The sequence below is a fragment of the Callospermophilus lateralis genome, chromosome 1 (genome assembly GCF_048772815.1).
Source record: "Callospermophilus lateralis isolate mCalLat2 chromosome 1, mCalLat2.hap1, whole genome shotgun sequence".
In the NCBI taxonomy this organism is placed as follows: Eukaryota; Metazoa; Chordata; class Mammalia; order Rodentia; family Sciuridae; genus Callospermophilus; species Callospermophilus lateralis.
The window spans coordinates 128,440,701-128,457,655 of record NC_135305.1 but is presented as its reverse complement, the minus strand read 5'-3'; the positions used below and the strand labels follow the sequence as shown (position 1 = coordinate 128,457,655).

Here is a 16,955-nt window from a genome sequence, read left to right as displayed (position 1 = left end):
TGGAGGGGTCATCTTCCCTGTGGACTGCCCCCTGCTTCCTGACCGCACCAGGAGCGGAGCAGATTCCCTCTGCTGGGTGCTGCCCCATGATGTTCTGCCTCACCGGGGCCCAGAGCAGAACTGGGCTGAGACCTCTAAAGCCACAAGACCCGGCTTTCCCCATCTAAGTTGTTCCCATCAGGTATTTTGGTCCCAGCGATGCAGAAGCTGACCAATGCATCCAATCAGAAGCAAGTTCTGCTGTCCCCAGGCAGTACATGGAGACCTTCCATCTACCTTCACCAGGTCCACCCTCATCACCCTTTGTATGTGGACTTGGAAATCAGCCTCCAACCTGACCTTCCCATTTCCACCACCCCTCAGTGTGTTCCTCACAGTCTTCAGAGAGACACGTGTGAACGAGTTCACAAATTAGATCAGGGTGAGACGCCTGGAATCAGTGATTGCCCAGCTCGTGCCCTGGCTGGTGAGGGCCTGTCCCCAGTGCCTGCTGCTCTGCAGCCTCCCACTGCTGCCCTGGACTCAGCATCCCCAACTCCCAGGGGGGCCTTTCCCCAGTGAAAGCGCTTCGAGCTGGCTGTGCCTGGGCCTCAGCCCCCATTTTTCCTTCTGCTTGGACAACGGGCTCTTCTCACGTCTTCCCAGGCTGGATGCTTGTGGTACAGATGTCCCCTCTGCACTGACCACCTCATCTGAGGGAGCTGGCCTGCTTGGCGGCTCCCTGCCCGGCTGGCCCAAGCACACACACATTCTGAAATCGTCTTGCTCAGTCATTTCTCACTCACCACCTCGCTAAACCAAACCTGTCCTCCGCTAGACCCCAAGCCCAGAGGCCAACGCCCGGCACACAGCGGGGCTTGTAGACATTCCCTGAGTGTGCCGTGTCTCTGTAGCGCCCACAAAATGAGTCACATCACCATCATTTGTTCACTGCGAGCAACTGGATGTACGCAGCTAGGCTATAAGAGCCACGCAGCAGACAGCAAGAGCAAGAGGGCCGGGTGCTGGTGGCAGCACTGAGGCCCAGCCACCACTGCTGCCGCTCATTATAAATCACCTCTGGAGAGGAGGCTCATTAGGGAGCTTACAGGCAGCAAGGGGGCTGGAAAGGGAAGGCAGTGGCTTTGCGCATAATAAATAATTCATTTTCAGATGATTTCCTTATTTCAATGAGACTTCTCCGTTTCCATTTGGTGAGCGCACGTCGTTGCATTTGCATTTTCCAAGGATCTTTCTGCACATTGCACAGATCAACAGCCCACACCCTCCGCTCTGGCTTGCAAGAGCTGCCTAGTGGACGGGGGGTGAGCATGGACTGTGGAGCCCATCCAAGTGGAGCCAGTGTCTTAGTTGGGCAGCGTGGAGCCCGGATGCAACCTGGGTGTCTCCTCCATCTGTGGGGCAGGACAGGAGTGGTACTCAGGCTCTGGGCCACTCTGGGGTTCCAGGAGCTCAGGGAGATCAGTGAGCCCTGCCTGGTGTCCGGTGAGCGCTGAGCATGCTTTGGTCACCTAGCGCTGTGTGGGCAGCACTGGCCACTCAACAGCACACAAAGAAAGCAGACGCCTTCGAGCAGGGAGTTTTTTCTCAAGGGCTGTCACAGCATCTTAATTTGCACTTGGTTGAGGACGTCTGAAAAGGAAGGTGGCCGGGTGCTTGCAGCCCGACTGAATTTTCAAAAAGTCGGAGTGAAACAACAGAGGTATCTGGCATATTAATTAACAGGCTGACACGGGAGAGAATGCCAGGAAAAGTCACACAGAAAGAGCCCAGAGCCCGCTTTTATGCTAAAAATAAAGAGAATTTTCACGATTAGGAGCCAGGAAAGAAGGTTCCTTCTGTGATTTGGGGATCTTTCCCACGTCCTGATCTCTGCAGGTGATTGTCACAGCACATTACCTGTGCTGACTTCAAATTGCCGGGCGATAAGGATCCAGCCGCCCTCTCTCCGGAGATGTCTGTATTCCTGGGGGACACTGTCTGCAGGCATTTATCAGGAGTCGGCCCTGGGTCAGCGCTGTGCTTCCTGCAGGGTGGGCAGACAGCAGGAGGCCAGGGCAGGGCCAGAAGCCTGGAAGCAGGGAGCTCAAAGCTGTGCTCCAGGTGTCTCGGGCCACCAGCCGAGGTTCTGAGGATGAGGGGAGGTGTGGCTGGCGAAAGGACGGCTCCCCTCGCTAAAGGAGAGAAATGCACTCCCTCCAGCGCAGCTTGGAGACTATGTCATCAGAAGTTGATGACGTCACCATCAGGTGGTCATAAAAGTGAGGGGAAGTTTGTCTGCTAGGTTTACAGAGATGGGCCATTGGTCCTGGTCATAGATGGAGGAGGACACAGACCAGAAAGACTCAGGAAGACGTAGTGAGTGAAGAAGGGAAGCGGGTAACTCCACTGTCACCCAGGAGCTGTTCAAGGAAGGGACTCGGTGTTCAGGGGAGCCAGCTCAGGTGGGCCAGACTGAGGAGCTCAGCTCCCACCGGGGTCGGGACTGCAGAGCCCTGGCTCCTGCTAAGGAGCAGCACAGAAGGCCAAGGTGGTGCCCAGGAGCCCGGCTGCTTCTATGGGCAGGAGCTTGGGATTGGGTGAAGATCAAAGGATAAAACGAAACGATGAAGGACCGAGATACATCAAAGTGGCTTCCCTGGCACACAGGGTCAGCTGCCAGGCACCGTGGCTCCCAGTGGCAGGGTCTCAACCAGCAGAGGAGCCTGTCATCCTCCCTGTGTGCAGGGAAGCAGCAGGGCCACCCCAGGTCCCACCTGGCCACGAGGACCAAGGAAGGGCGCTGGGAGCAGGTGGCCTGGGAGGTGGGCCAGGAAGCAGGGGCCGGGGTCTGCTGGTGACACGGTGGAGGTGCCTATCACTAGGAGGAACCCGTGTCCCGTCCTTGGCTTGGTGTTTGTCTAGGACCCTGTGGCCTCCCTGGGAATGGGCAGGGCTGGGCTGGCAAACATACCCGTCCCCTTCTGTCATTGTAAATCCTGTCAAGTCACTTCAGGGTCACAGCTCCCCTCTGCTGACTATCAAGGGCAACTCATAAGCGAGTCTGTCCTGACCTCACCTCCAGACTGACTTGTAGCTGAAGTCCCAGCCCAAGGGCAGCAGCCGAAGAGTGGTCATCACAGCTGAGACACGAGACAACCAGCACCCGTGGGGCCCCAAGACATAACGAGGACCCGTGGGGACCCGCCGCGGAAGGGTCAGGTCCTAACCTCCCACGCATCCGCCACCTCCTTTTCTTGAACTGACAGCAACATCCATGTTAGCAGCCCCCAAAGACTCTTCCCCAAAAGAGTGAAAACGCGTGGGCTGGATTTGGAAATGAAGGGCCTTATGACCAAATTTTAAAGGACTTGCCGGTGCCATGGGACCCTCTGATGTGTGTCTCAGCACGGCTGCCTGGGAGCCTGGCCGAGCTCCAAACCTGCGTGGCAGCCACAAGCCAGGAGCCGCCATGGAGCCCAGGATCTCTCTCCTCAGAGTGACTATGGCTCCAAGGAGGACTCCTGCTCTTCAGAGAAGGGCAACCTGGGCCCAGGGTGCTGCAGGGACGTGCAGTGGACAGTGTCCACTGAGGTCAAAACCACTTTTTACCTAGAACATAGTCCAGGTGGATTTCCCAAATTGGAAAAAATGCAAGGAAGTTCACAAAAATTAATGACTGGGTAAGAGAATGCAAAAGCCCTCACCACCCTGGACACCAGGGTAGCTACGTCCCAGCTCCAAGTGTCCCAGAGGTGAAATCACACATCCACCAAGAAGGGGAGGCCGCAGGCTTTGCCCCAGGTTGACCTCCCGTCCTCTGCCCTGCAAAACTCTCCAATGCGTCTGCCTTTGGCTTCACTTCCCAAGGCTGCGGGTCGGCTTGCCTGTGTGGATGTGAGCCGTGTTCAGATATTTTAATAGTTGGAGATTTTATAAACAAATAAAACAGGTCCATCTTTCCTCTTGGAAGTAATTAGAGGGAGATGGGGGATTTCTGTATGGAAAAGATCAGTGGATTTGAACATACACACACACACACACACACACACACAATCAGACGAGCAAAACTTTCTGCACATCAAAAAAAAAAATGCAACCTGTGAAGTTGGCAGGTGAACAGTAAACTGGAAAGGCAGTGGGTGCTATGTCAATCAGACAGCTGGCACCACAGATATAGAAAGGTGTTTCCCATGTCGGAGGGGGAGGGGGAAGTGTTTCAGTTCTGCAAGATGGAGAACTCCTAGAGATCCAGGGAGCAGCAACAAGATCACATCTAAAGCCAACAAACTACGTGTAGAGAGGCCAAGATAGAATCCTCATCAAGAAAAGTGAAGCAGGAGGCATCAAAATACCAGACCTTAAACTCTACTACCAAGCTATAGTGACAGAAACGGCATGGTGTGGGCACCAGAACAGACGTGAAGATCAATGGCACAGAATAGAAGGCAGAGACAAACCCACATGAATACAGTTGTCTCATACTAGATAAAGGCATCATCAACATGCACTAGAGGAATGATAGACTCTTCAACAATTGTCCTGGGAAAACTGGAAATCCATGTGCAACACAATGAAATTAAACCCCTGTCTCTCACCATGCACAAAACTCAAAGTGGATCAAAGACCTAGGAATTAAATCAAAGACCCTGCATCTACTAGAAGGAAAAACAGGCCCAATTCTCCATCATGTTGATTTAGAAACCAAATTCTGCTATAAGACTCCTAAAGCACAAGAAGTAAAGTTAAAAATCAATAGATGGGATTTTTGTTAAACTAAAAGCTTCTTCACAGCAGAGGAAATAATCAAAAACAGGAAGAGAGAGCCTACAGAAAGGGAGAAAATCTTTGCCATTTGCTCCTCAGATACAGCATTAATCTCCAAGATATATGAAGAATGCAAAAGACTTCACACACACACACACAGACACACACACACACACACACACACACACAAATAACCCAATCAATAATTGGGCAAAGGAACTGAACAGACACTTCATAGAAGAAATATGAATGGTCAACAAATATATGAAAAAATGTTCAAAATCACAATTAGAGAAATGCAAATTAAAACTACACTGAGATTTCATCTCACTCCAATCAGAATGGCAATTATCAAAAATATAAGTAGCAATAAATGTTGGAGAGAATGTGGGGCAAAAGGTACACTCACATATTTCTGGAGGGACTGCAAATTGGTGAACTCACTCTGGAAAGCAGTATGGCAATTTCTCAGAAAACTTAGAATGGAACCACCATTTGATCCAGTTATCCCACTCCTCAGCATTATACCCAGAGGACTTACAATTAGCTTATGATAGCGACATGGCCACATCAATGTTTATACCAGCTCAATTCACAAGAGCAAAGTTATGGAACCAACCTAGGTGCCCTTCAACAGATGAATGAATTAAAAAAATGTGGTACATATACACAATGGGATGTTACTCAGCCATGAAGAAGAGTGAAATTATGGCATTTGCGGGTAAATGAATGAAACTGGAGAGTATCATGCTAAGTGAAATAAGTAAATTCCAAAAAAACCAAAGGCCGAATATGTTCTCTCATATGATGCAATATAGGCAGGAGGGAGGGAGGAGTGGAGGTTCACCTGTTTGGGAAAGGGGCATGGGGGAAGGGAGGGTGAATGGGAATGGGAAAGAGTAAAATCAACTGGACATCACTTTCCTATGTTCATATATGAATACATGAGCAGTGTCGCTCCACATCATGTATCACCACAAGGAGTGAAAATTATACTCCATGTATATATGGTATGTCAAAACACACTCTACCGTCGTGTGTAACTAAAAAGAACAAGTTTAAAAAAATTTCAAGAAAGAACAAGATGGTAAATTCAATATCATGTGGGGTTTTTTCCACTTTAAAAGAAGATTTATGACAAAGTAATAATAAGGAGTTGCATTCCCACTAAGAAAATAAAACAGGCAAAGAGCAAATGTTTAATAAGGAAATAAAAAAATGTAACCCAAGGAGGACAAATTAAGGCAACACTGAGATATAATTTTTGCTTAATAAATTCTCTATGTTTTAAATTTTAATATTCTGTGTTGGTGGAGTTGCAGAGATGTGGGTGTCATTATACACAGCAGGTGGAACTGCAAATTAGTTAAACTTTCCAGAAGGCAATTTGGCAACCATTGAAAAAACCACTAAAAATTGCATATCCTTTGATTCATATTTCTAAAAGTTTACCTCAAGGAATCAATCAGAGATGTATGTAAAGGATTCCATACCCCAAATATAAGCCACAGTGTATTTTATGATAGAAAAGTCTCTAGCATTGTAAGTTTGTGTGGTGGTGTCAGGGAGCTATCAGGGGAATTTTTTTTTTTTTTTGGAGTTATCCTTTATTCCCAAATTTCTTCCACACCTATTTCCAGTGCTTGGGAAAGTCCTGCCATCCACACACTGGGGTGTGGCCAATAGGATGGGAGCAGAGGTGGTGCACTGAGCAAGAGATTGTGTCTGCCCTTGTCTCCTTCAGCCTCTTCTTGCTGCTGCAGTGTGGACATGTTTGTCATTAATTTGGGATCATGGAGACAAGCACAATATCTCTGGAGTCACTCAGCCATAGGATGCTGTTCCCTAAGCCTCTGAAGCCAGCATATAAACCTGGGTTAATCCCAAACAGGGGCTAGAACCACACAGACTCACTGGCCTGAGACTGCGCTAGGAGGTCTCTTTCAGAGCTGCCAGAGTCACGTTGTTCAGCTCTCTCGGAGGTCCTCTGGCCCTGAATTCATCTCCACATGCAGCCAGAGTGCTTCCTAAAGACACCATTAGGCCACGTGTCTCCAGAGCATGCCGAGTGGCCTCCGACTGCTTTAGACAACCCAGCCCCACCTCTGTCCTCACCTGGCCCAGGGGAGCCAGCCGGCACTCCTCTTTCTCTAGTAATTCTGGAATTTGCATCTGATTTCTTACAAATATCCCTCAACGAACATCAGAGTAACAAAGTCAAAGTAAGGTACTGAGGGTGACGGCCACCACTTTTCCATGACAAGCTGGCTCTTCACTCTCAAGCCATTGCCAGCTGCCCGGCCAGCATGGCTGGAATCTCACCAGACCAAAGTGTGGGAACCTAGTTCATCAATGCAGTTCAAGAACCAGCCGCGCCCACAGGCTGCCCCGCACTCTGATGGCCCCTTCCGGAAAGAGCCCCACCTCATTGCTGGGAGCTGTTCAGTAACAAAGGAGGCCTGCTGCAGAATCAGCTCACCTGCTGGCACAACCCGTGCTCCTCTGGTTTCCCGCAACAGAACCTAAGCCATGTGCCAAGCTCCGGGACAGCAGCCTCAGCCCTGCTCATAACCAGGCATGGCCACCCGACACTCCACACCTTTGTCTGGCAGAGCTGCACATGAACAGACTCTGCATAGGATCTACATCGTATGCCACGCAGATATCAAATCAGCAATCGTTTTCGTACAAAGACAGACCCAATTTTAATACCTGGAGTTAAGAATGCACATTTCTAGAGTTGGCGGATGCGCTCAACTTCACAGCCTCTTCTGCCCCTAGCCTGGTTCTCGCTCACTGACATTCCCCACCAAACCTGGGTCACAGCCTGGCACCTTCCCTGTCCCGGAGTTCGGTACCAACAGCCCGAGGCAGGCACTCTTACCATGGCCAGCGGGATAACTCCAATCAAGTCCTTCTGGCTCACGTAGATCTTGGACACTCCCAGGTCCGACGTGATCTCTCCTGGGTACTCCACCTGCCACGTGACCAGCTGTGTGGTGGGCGGGTCACTGGGCTCCTCGACTTCCACATCGATCTGCATGACTTCGTAGGAGGTGCCGTCCACACTGGAGAGGAGGAGAGAGCAACTGTGAAGGACTAAGCAGGGCCCCGGCTGCTGGTGTGCAGCCACGGGAACTCCCGCATTAGTCACCCATACAGGGCATTAGGAAGGACACACCCTTGATGGTGGGCTTTGCAGTGTTTGCTGGGCTCACACAGCATCACTCGAGGGTCCCAACTCCCCGATTCTGTGAGCTGTGCATCATCCCCAGGGCAGGTTAGGGGGGTCATCATGGCCAACTGCAATTCCACTTCCTAAGTGCTTTCTGACCCGTCTCCATGGGGGAGGACTCCCTCTCCTGCTCATTCTATCTTGCAAAGGATGGCCAGTTAGAGGTGGGTGGACAACTCTATGGGCATCTGAGGGTGCTGTGGCTTTGTTTTCTAGCTGGTGAGAGATTTGCAGAGGAACAGAGGCAAGGCATGAGAAGAGCTCAGACCAAGGGGTCCATGCTGATGAGCATGGCAACGTGGCCAGATGCTACCTGGACACAGGAGTTATTGTGACAAACATTAGCTTTTAGGCAGCTTGGATTCCTATAGGCATGCATCTAGAAAGGAATAAAAGATTACTAGGATTAGATCAGCAACTCTTAATGTTAGTTTAATTAGTTGGCTACCTCTTGTACCTTTTTATAGTCTGCTTTTTATATAATGTCTTCTATTCTATGTGTCAGGTTAAAAAAAAAAAAAGTAGTATCATGCCAGCCCCTCCCAGAAGAGGAAAGGAAGACTGTGGGGGAGAGTCCACAGAGAGAGGTGTGAAGCCTCGGGGGCCAAAGCATGCTGCATCCATCAGATCCAACCTGAAGACTCAAGTTCACTGTTTGCAAAAGGGTCACTCAGGAGTCTCAGTGGCACCCTCTCTACAGGTGACAGAGCCATTGAAACCTCTTATCTCTCCACCCAACTGCACGGATGCTCAGGGATACGGGGGTCTTCTCTAGCAGCCTTCCTCCTTGGCATAAGGGCAGGGGTGGAGTGCTGTGTATGGGGGGCTCAGTAATGAAGGGAGAAAGAGGGAGGGAGAGAGAGAGAAAGATGAGCAGGAGGAAGAGGAGGGTGGAGAAATGGCATCAGAAGACCTAAGACTCCACTGCAGGGATGCTCCAGCGGCATCTCCCACAGGGACAGGAGGAGCTGTCCTGGACGGGAGCAATGGCAGGGACGATGGCTCCTGCTGGGGAGTCCTGCAGGCTCTCAGTCCTGGGCTCCTGGGGGGAGGAGGCTTGATGTGGGAAGCAGAAGCTGGCGTGGGCCTGGAGACCATGCACCCCTGCCCAGGGGCCCTTCCCTCCCCCTTCCTTTTTATTTCTTTCATGGATAAATGTGCACATGGGAAATCTCATTTTCCTTTTCTTCTTTAAAATGCATGTCATTGTGCCTGTTCACAGTGGCTAACGTGCTCTGGATAACGTGGTTTTAGGAAAGTGGTTTTGGTGAGGTGAATCAGCCTCCCTCCCCTCACATGGGCTCACGGTTGCTGGTGTCGCCAGGGGATCCGGCATCGGCTCGTCCCACAGGAGACTCATGCACAGCCCACCTCAGCACTGTGGCCTCGCTGGGCATCTGACCCTCGATGGCTCATCCCACACGCTGCTGCTCTAACTCCTCTGCCTCGTCACAGCTGGCCCTGGCGCTCCCTGCCCCATTCTCTGTCTACTTCTTTTGGTTGCTCTTGTTTCTTTAAGATTCCACGCGGACATGAGCGCGTGCACGGTTTCCTTTCTCTGTCAGGCTTGTTTCACTAGCACGATGTCCGCCAGAATCATCCACGTGAGGCCAAGGGCTGGTACCTTTGTACTGGCTGAATGATATTCCATGCCATGCACGTGCACACACTCACACCCCCATTGCTTTTCATAAGCCACTCATGGTTGTCTTTTTGGAGCCCTAAGTGGACTTCACTATTCACAAATAGAAGAAAGGTGGGATCCAGGGCCTGGAGAACACTCCTGTGTCTTTATATTTATAAGAGTTGTGGTATGGCTTTCCCGTGGATGAAATGGGATCATCTCTTTTAGGGCTGTGCTGGGCCCACCTTGCCATGTTGGTCCCAGGAAAGTTGCATTTGTGGGGCCCAATGAGCAAAAGTTATGCCGAGGGCTGGGGCCCTTCCAGCAGCCTCCTCGCCTGTGACTCTGCAACCTGACCTGTGTGACCCCATGGCCCAAGCTGTGTGACCCCCAAGGCCTGACCTGACACCTCCCGTGGTGCTCATTCCTATTCCCTTCTGGGTACCCTCATCTCAAACCCCATGGAACAGACTTGCCCTGTGGACACACAGGGCTTCTCTTGGCCCCACACCCTCTCCTTGTCTCTGTAGCTCACTGTATCATACCTACCCATTCACCTCTCCATGTGTTGAAGCTTTGTCCAAAAACCCGCCTACGACTCCACCGCCACCCGGGAGCTAGCCAGCGCTGTTCACTTCACCTAATGCTCCTCCCCGTAGAGTCTGATGTGGAGGGTCCCTGCCATGAGATCCCCTTCTCCCTTAGATCTCTCTGCTGGCCCAGATACACCAGCAGCCAGGTCTCCTTTGAGCTGAGTGTCCTCTCTCTAATGTGGTGAGGAGGCGCTCCAACCTGGAAATCAACCTGGGACAGCACAAACTTCAAAAAGGCTGTGCACCCTAACTTCAGGCAGAACTTTGCAAGTGTGTGTCTTCTCGTGAGGCCCGGAAGGCTGGGCGGGCTTCCTGGAGGGTCTGCTGCACTGGGGCTGTGAACTGAGTGTCTGACAGTTTCCTTTACACGTTCTGCACGTGCTGATCCGGCTTGGAATAACTCATCGTGGGTATCTGGCATATCCATGGAAGTTTGAATACCCTGTTGTAAACGTACGGCACTGGGGAGCTTCCAGAAGCCTTGCATATTCGGCAGTAATTACCACTTTGTCATGCTGAACTCTGAGGGGAAGGACTGGGATCCTACAGTCTGTGTGTGTGGGTGTGTGTGTGTGTGTGTGTGTGTGTGTGCGCACGCGCGTGCGTCCTGAGAGGCGTGGTCATGCTCATCTTTGAATCCGAGCTCACCATGGAGTCCAGTTATTACTGGTTTTCATCAGAAGGCCACCTACAGATGAATACAGTAGGCAGAGTGGAAGTTTAGAATGAGCCTGCTCAGCACCATGACTGTCCACCTGGCCCCTGCATTAGGACTACCTGGACTGACCAGCCACCAGCTCTGCAGCGATCTGGTTGTTCCTGGGTCCAGCCAGGTGTCACTTTCCTCCTTGTGCCCTCCCTCTGCCCTCTCTTTCTCTGCCTTTCTGACTTTCTTATTTGGAGTTTCTAACACACAACTGGAATTGTGAACCATCAAGCAGAGGCTTATGTCGGTCTGTGTGGGTAGCCATGCCCTGGGATGTATTGGATCTAGAAGGAGTGCATGAAGTTTATGCACTATCAGGACATGATGGGTCAAACTGCCAAGGCACAGCAGACAAGGGAGAAGAAAGTTTCTGCACTGAAGTCGTCCATGAGTATAAGTCAGGAGGAAGGTGGCACCAGATGAGGGACATGGGGGTAAACCAGGACTGCTCAGACTTCACTCCTCCAGGCACAGATCCCCCGCCCCAGTTCCCTCCATTCCTCTCCCATAGGTGAGTCCAATAACCTGCAACATGGTAGCACAGTGGTGCCCCCGCTGTGATCCCAGCCACCTAGGAGGCTGAGGCAAGAGGACTGAAAAGTTGAGGCCAGCCCAGGCCACTTAGTGAGACTGTCTCAGAATAAAACAAAAGGGATGGGGGTGTAGCTCAGTAGTAGAGTGCCCCGGGATTCAATCCCAGTGCAGCAAGACAAAACAGAACAACAACAACAATAAGAAGCCCTGCAACGCAGCGGGGTCTGGGTATCAGCCTAGAAGGCAGCATCACCAAGGACTTTGGTGGGTTCGCATGGAGGAAAACATGCATTCACCTGGGAACAGCCCCGGTGTGGTCAGATGTGTGCACTTAAAAGCATCTGTATGTGGAGCCCACTGTAGTTTCAGCTTCTCACACTGGTGTGGTCACTACCAGTGATGGAGTTTTAAGGCCAAGTCCACCCCTGTCCCCTGACTTGCTGCAATCTTTCACTACACGGAGGACAACCAATGGAAGTGGCGTGCGGTAGCCTCATACCCACCTCAGATTCCTCGTCCCGAGTGTGGACGCGGAGGAATCTGCTACCAGCCTAGTTCTCTTGCACAGGATGATGAAGAATATCCCTTAACGTGGATAGCTCTTCTCTTGTCCCAACAACTGTCGCTGATGTGGGCCCCACTGGACATTGGATTAAAATCCAATCCAAGTCTTTTCACTAGAAAGGGCTTAATTTAAGAGGCAAATTTGAATGTGCTGAATAGAAGGACACAGCCCTTTTGCAGACAGGACCCTGGGTCTGTACAGGTGCGGATAGGTACCATGACCTCCAGGGCCCCAGCTTACAGCTCAAAGACACAGACAGACTGCAGGCTTCCCAGGGCACCTCCACAGGTTGCAAGGCCAGAAGAGGATACATCTCCTCAAATCAAATTTTAATATACTCATGCCTCTATTTTGAGGGTAGTGCAACAATCAGCTTTTCCTGGGTATTCTCTCATGTGCACGTGGTTTTAAGAGCTCTCTGTCTTATCTCGTGATCTTCAGAGTATTCCAGTGCACAGGATGATATTATGATTCTCCATTTATAGATGAGACACCTAAACTCCAAGAGGACCAGTGTTGGTGCAGGTCTCTAGCTAGGAGTGAGGAGCCGGCGCAATCACAGCACGACACCCCCTTCTGGTCCCTGTCCCATCCTCCCATCCTCTCTCCAGTGAGCACAAAGACCAGAGAGCAACTTCCATCTCCCCTAGGAACACAGGTCCCCCTTAGGAACACAGGTCCGTGCCTTCTACGGGGCTTGCTCGAAACCCGGAAACCGAATCTGAATGCATTAAAACAACTCGGCACAAGCAAAGCAGGAACGTTTTTGATACAAGACACTTTGAAATTAACTTTGCCTTTAGTGTCCTCTGCCAGCTCGTTAAGTCCTGTGATGTTTCTGTAAATCAAAGTGAAAATGTGGAGAATAGTGCCTTAGATAGGAAAGCTTTACCATTCATTTGGAGAGATCAAAAACCATGTCAACATCAACCCGTGTGTGGGGAACTGTTTACGGCGGAGCATTCCAGATGCCAGTCAGCGCATCTCAAAGCTACCTGTGTTTTCTTACAGGTTAGAACCCAGTGTAGGATGGTAGGTCCTTGAAAAGCATGTGGAAGATCAGACTTCACTCTGCTGCCGCCCACGTGGGCGACAGGCTCCGTGTGCCTCTGAGCACCGCGGGTAGTGTGCAGAGTGGGTGGGGAAAGCAGAGAGTGCAATTGCATTTCCCACCCAGGTTTCTCCAGATGGTGCTCTCAAGCAGAAATCGGTAAAGTCTCTGGGAACAAAACTACAGCCAGAGAGCTAATCTAGGTGGGAATTGCCCTCTCTTGGAAAATAGTCTGAGATGTGCTCCAAATAATCCAGGACACTTTCTAAAGGTCATCGGAGTGAGAGACCTCCATCGTGTGCACTGAATATTCCCATGGACAGCGTTGGGTGGAACCACCTCTCCTGTCCCTTCTGTCACTCCCACGCACACCAACCCTGGACTCTGAGCTCTGCCTTAGACACATGCAGCTATCCTCCCGTGGCTCCTTCTGAGACTTCTGAGCTGCCTTGTCCACCAGTGCACAGAGGCCCTGGAGAGTTTGTGTGTTCCCGAGGGTCCCTTGAAGCAGAGTCCGCTGGTGCAGGTGTCTGAGAGCCCAGGGTGGAGTTCCCAGGCCCCGTGGGATCACCTGAAGCCAGGCTTTGCTGAGACAGTATTACTGGTCCCTTCCCTCTGGACCTGACTGTGGTCTCTAGGGAGCGGGCCCTTCATACTTCTTTGCCTATACCCAAGTCCTTGTCCCTGCCTGTGCTTGTAAGGGAACTGTACAGTAAGGATGGTGCCCTGGACAGGTCAAAAATGCTGTGTGAGAGATCCTGGGCACAGGAGGCACAGAGGGTGAAGATGTGAAGAGGCAGTATTTCGGGTTCCAGGCCACGCTGGCTCTGCCTTAGCAGGACCCCACGTGTGTCCCTATGGTATTCATTGCAATGGGAATTTGGAAATTTGCATCAGACTCTGGCTACCTGACGTCTCCCACAGGAAGAACCGCTGTCCTCCCCCACCAGCCTTCACATCTCATTTTCAAGATTAAAATGAGGATATTACTCAAACAAATTGTTTCTTCTTGGACATTATCACACTATTAAAGTTTTCCATTACTGACATATTTTTTTCTAACTTTTTCATTAGCATCTTCAGTATAAAACCTTTTATTACGAAGTAAAATATGCATGACTCCTTTAATGTATGTACTTTATAATGAGATTTTTGTCACCATAAATTTGTCTTTTCATGTTTTCTCTGGTGACCAGAGTCATTCTGGGAAAGGAAAATGGGGAAGTTGGAGCGACGCTGTTCTGCATTTCTCCCTTTCCCACCTGAGCTTCATTGATGTCCGTCCCAGTGTTGGCTCCAGTCAATCAATGCATCGATCAATCAAGCGGCAATCGACATGGTGTTCTGGGGAACTCTTGCTACTGTGGGCATCTGCTCTGGGCGATGAAGGTTTAGTGTTCAGGCTGGCTAGGGAGGATCACAGACCCCTGTGGCCTGGGTGGCCCTGCTGTGTCCCTCCAGGTTCACGTGCAGCAGCAGCTCTTAGCCAGCCAGACAAGGGCCAGGCAGGAGCATTTTCACCATGGAAAGTGGGAGCTGGCTTAATCAGCCCTGAACCTCAGAGAGTCCCCTACAGACGCCGCCTTTCTGGAGTTCACGGGCAGCGGGGAGGATGGGGCGCGTGAGCAAGGACACTCACAAGAGGCATCCGGCAACCAAGAGCAGAGAGGTCTCTGGTAGACCACAGCCTGCTCCAGAGGACCAAGTGTCAGCAGGGAGGTCGAGCACAGTTTCCCCAGGGAAGCCAGCATCCCAGGAGAGCAGGTGGGAAGCAGAGTGCCTGGCAAGCGGGGGACCTGCTGGGGGCTGCCAGGTGCTGCATGGAGGGGAGACCAGGGGCACCTGCAAACAACGAAGCCCCCCACCTGTGGAGTACGCAGACTACCTGGCCCTGAGGCGTGAGGCTTGGCTGAGTGGTGAGCAGGGGAAGCATACACGGGGCTTCAAAGCAGTGACCTGCAGCCACCAGAACTGAGCCTGCCTTGGGGACGCACCGTTTCTAAGCTGAAATGGGTTTTGTATTTTTAAATTTTTATTTTTAAAAAAGATATAATGCAGCATAGAAAGTCCATAGTAGACAAAGCCTGACATATAACTGTGTCACCTTACGGGGAAAGTTGGCCGACTCCTGGTCTCTATCATAAGAGAAATGGGAAATTACTAAACCCTTGCACATAATAAAATGGTGCTTATTTCAGTGCGTAAATATTTCACTGGAAGACATTACGAGGCAGGCAAATAGTTTTTCCCCCCTGATAATGAGCAGGCTTGGATTTAAGAGTTGACCTGAGACTATTCTGGGTAAGAGGAAGAGGAAAAGGCCCAAGTTTGCCTTTTGGAATTGGATTGGAATGGAAACTGCCGTCCGGGTGAAGCCAGCTCACGCGCAGAGAATATAAAATGTACAAATGGTCTTAATTGAAATAGCAACCACAGGCCAAGCCAACGGCGTTCTTCAGATGAGTGACGGGACCTCCACAGATCCCTTCATGGCACAGAACGCCAGATGCAGCAGGCTAACTCTTCCTCACGTGGGACCAGCCCCCGCATCACGGAGCATCTGTCACGAGCCCCACTTCTACTGCAGCTGAGCCATGTCCCTCGCCTTCCAAGAGGCGCTGCATGGCATCAAGGCTGGGATCTCTGGGTTTCCTGGCTGTCCCTGGACCTTCTCTGGACAGAGCAAGTCCTTGTTAGAAGTGGCCCTGTCCTTTCTGTCTTCCAACTGCTCTCTCTACTTGTCTTGTACTGAGATCTTCTATGCAACTTCCGTCCAGTGGGTTCCCCAAGGACAGAAGAGGGCAGGAGTCTTCCTGAGGTCAGCTGTGCTCCTTTTTATATCTCCTTCTTAAAAATGGGTGCCAATTATCTATAAAGAATGGGGGGTTCATGGAGGCATATTTGTATATACAGGAAAAGGTAATTTGATCAATTTTGAGTGTGTTTGTAATGGGGAGGAGGAGCAGGCAGGGACAATCTGCCACTTTCACACAGTGGACAGGAACCACATGACCTCAGCACCTTCCATCTGACAAGGCGTGGTGAATGGGTTTGCAATGGGGATGGTGGCCAGGGACTCTCCTGGTCAGACCACAGAGGGCTGAGGCTCAGGAGAGGCTGCTATTGCAAAGTACATTCCCACAAGGGGTGGGACGAGGTTTCCCCTGGACATGGTCACTGTCTTCTTAGCCCAGCAACTCTGTCCTCCCCTGGCTGCCCCTGCTGTGTAGTCCTGCCTCTTTCCTTCCATGGCCTGTTGGCGAAAATAGCTCATGGAGCCCCCACAGGCAGGGTCCGATTGGCAGGTCCTGGACTATAAGGTGCGGCCTGCTGTCAATCCACGACGAGCGGGAGAGCCTCGTCCATGGACTCAGGTGCAGCTCCCTGTGCTCAGAGCATCCTGGGTGCACAGATGACCCCACCTGCAGGAGCAGGCCAAGGCTCTCCACACTGCTTTTCAAGTCCTCCGAACGGCTTTGGGCCAAGGATTGCCATATGAAAACCTCGCTGGGATTGAGTGTGAAGAGTGGACCAGAGGCAAGCCAGAGGGGACGACTGGGGAAGACAGTGAAGGGTGCAGGCTGCAGGGAGACAGAGTGAGCTGGACAGGCTGGGGCCTAGCAGGACTGGTGCTTGGGCGTGTCTGCATGCGATTCTGTTCTGCTTGGTGATGCTGCCGTCCCCCTGCCCACTAAGCACCTCCACGGGCTACTGCAACAGGAGAGACCCCCTACAGATGTGCTCCCTGTGCCTGGTGACCACAAAGCTTCCGGACACACGCAGGCGAGCTGCTTCTGCGAAGAAAGGGTAAACAGCCGCACTGGAGGCCAGGAGGAGCTTGAGCAGACCCAGGTGTTCCTTGTGTCAGTCACGTGCCGCCATGAAGTTCGACCCTGCTGGC

The 16,955-nt window shown here is 51.4% G+C and overlaps 1 protein-coding gene across 1 annotated transcript in view; it reads right to left on the bottom strand.

Annotated features, from left to right (window-relative positions):
• The window catches only part of Tmem132d (transmembrane protein 132D), a 492,660-nt gene that overhangs the window by 144,525 nt on the left and 331,180 nt on the right, over positions 1 to 16,955 (bottom strand). The window contains exon 4 of the mRNA XM_076866377.2: positions 7,631 to 7,814. Within this exon, the coding sequence (XP_076722492.1) occupies positions 7,631 to 7,814 (184 nt within the window). The remainder of the gene's footprint in view (positions 1 to 7,630; positions 7,815 to 16,955) is intronic.